At 50.0% G+C, this 440-nt stretch overlaps 1 protein-coding gene across 1 annotated transcript in view; it reads left to right on the top strand.

The window, feature by feature from the left end:
- The window catches only part of LOC119586318 (inositol 1,4,5-trisphosphate receptor-like), a gene marked incomplete at its 5' end in the record, with an annotated part of 125,834 nt that overhangs the window by 20,345 nt on the left and 105,049 nt on the right, over positions 1 to 440 (top strand). Inside the window, 1 exon segment of the mRNA XM_037935029.1 lies at positions 98 to 358. Within this exon segment, the coding sequence (XP_037790957.1) occupies positions 98 to 358 (261 nt within the window).

The following is a 440-nucleotide window of genomic DNA, read 5'->3' as shown; positions in this document are numbered from 1 at the left end:
TTCTTTCCTGTGAAGTATGATTTGACGTCGTTGTCTTGTCGTAGAGGGTTTTCGTATTTTGTCCAGTGTACTCAATTTCGCCCACCTCCTATTTCAGCTCCTTCACCTGAAATCCAACAAGTACCTGACCGTGAACAAGCGACTGCCGGCGCTGCTGGAGAAGAACGCCATGCGGGTCTACCTGGACGCCAACGGCAACGAGGGGTCGTGGTTCTACATTAACCCGTATTACAAGCTTCGGCTGACGGGGGATAATGTGGTCGTCGGAGACAAGGTGATTCTCAGTCCCGTGAACGCCGGCCAGCAGCTTCACGTGTCCAGCATGAACGATCTTCCCGACCATCCAGGTTGTAAAGAGGTAAATATGCCTGTTGGTTCTGAGAAAAACATAAGTTCGGGTTTCGAGTTTTGCGTTTTGGTAAACATATTCCACTAGCACC

Source organism: Penaeus monodon, chromosome 21, assembly GCF_015228065.2.
Source record: "Penaeus monodon isolate SGIC_2016 chromosome 21, NSTDA_Pmon_1, whole genome shotgun sequence".
Taxonomy (NCBI): domain Eukaryota; kingdom Metazoa; phylum Arthropoda; class Malacostraca; order Decapoda; family Penaeidae; genus Penaeus; species Penaeus monodon.
This window is presented reverse-complemented; position numbering and strand designations above follow the sequence as displayed.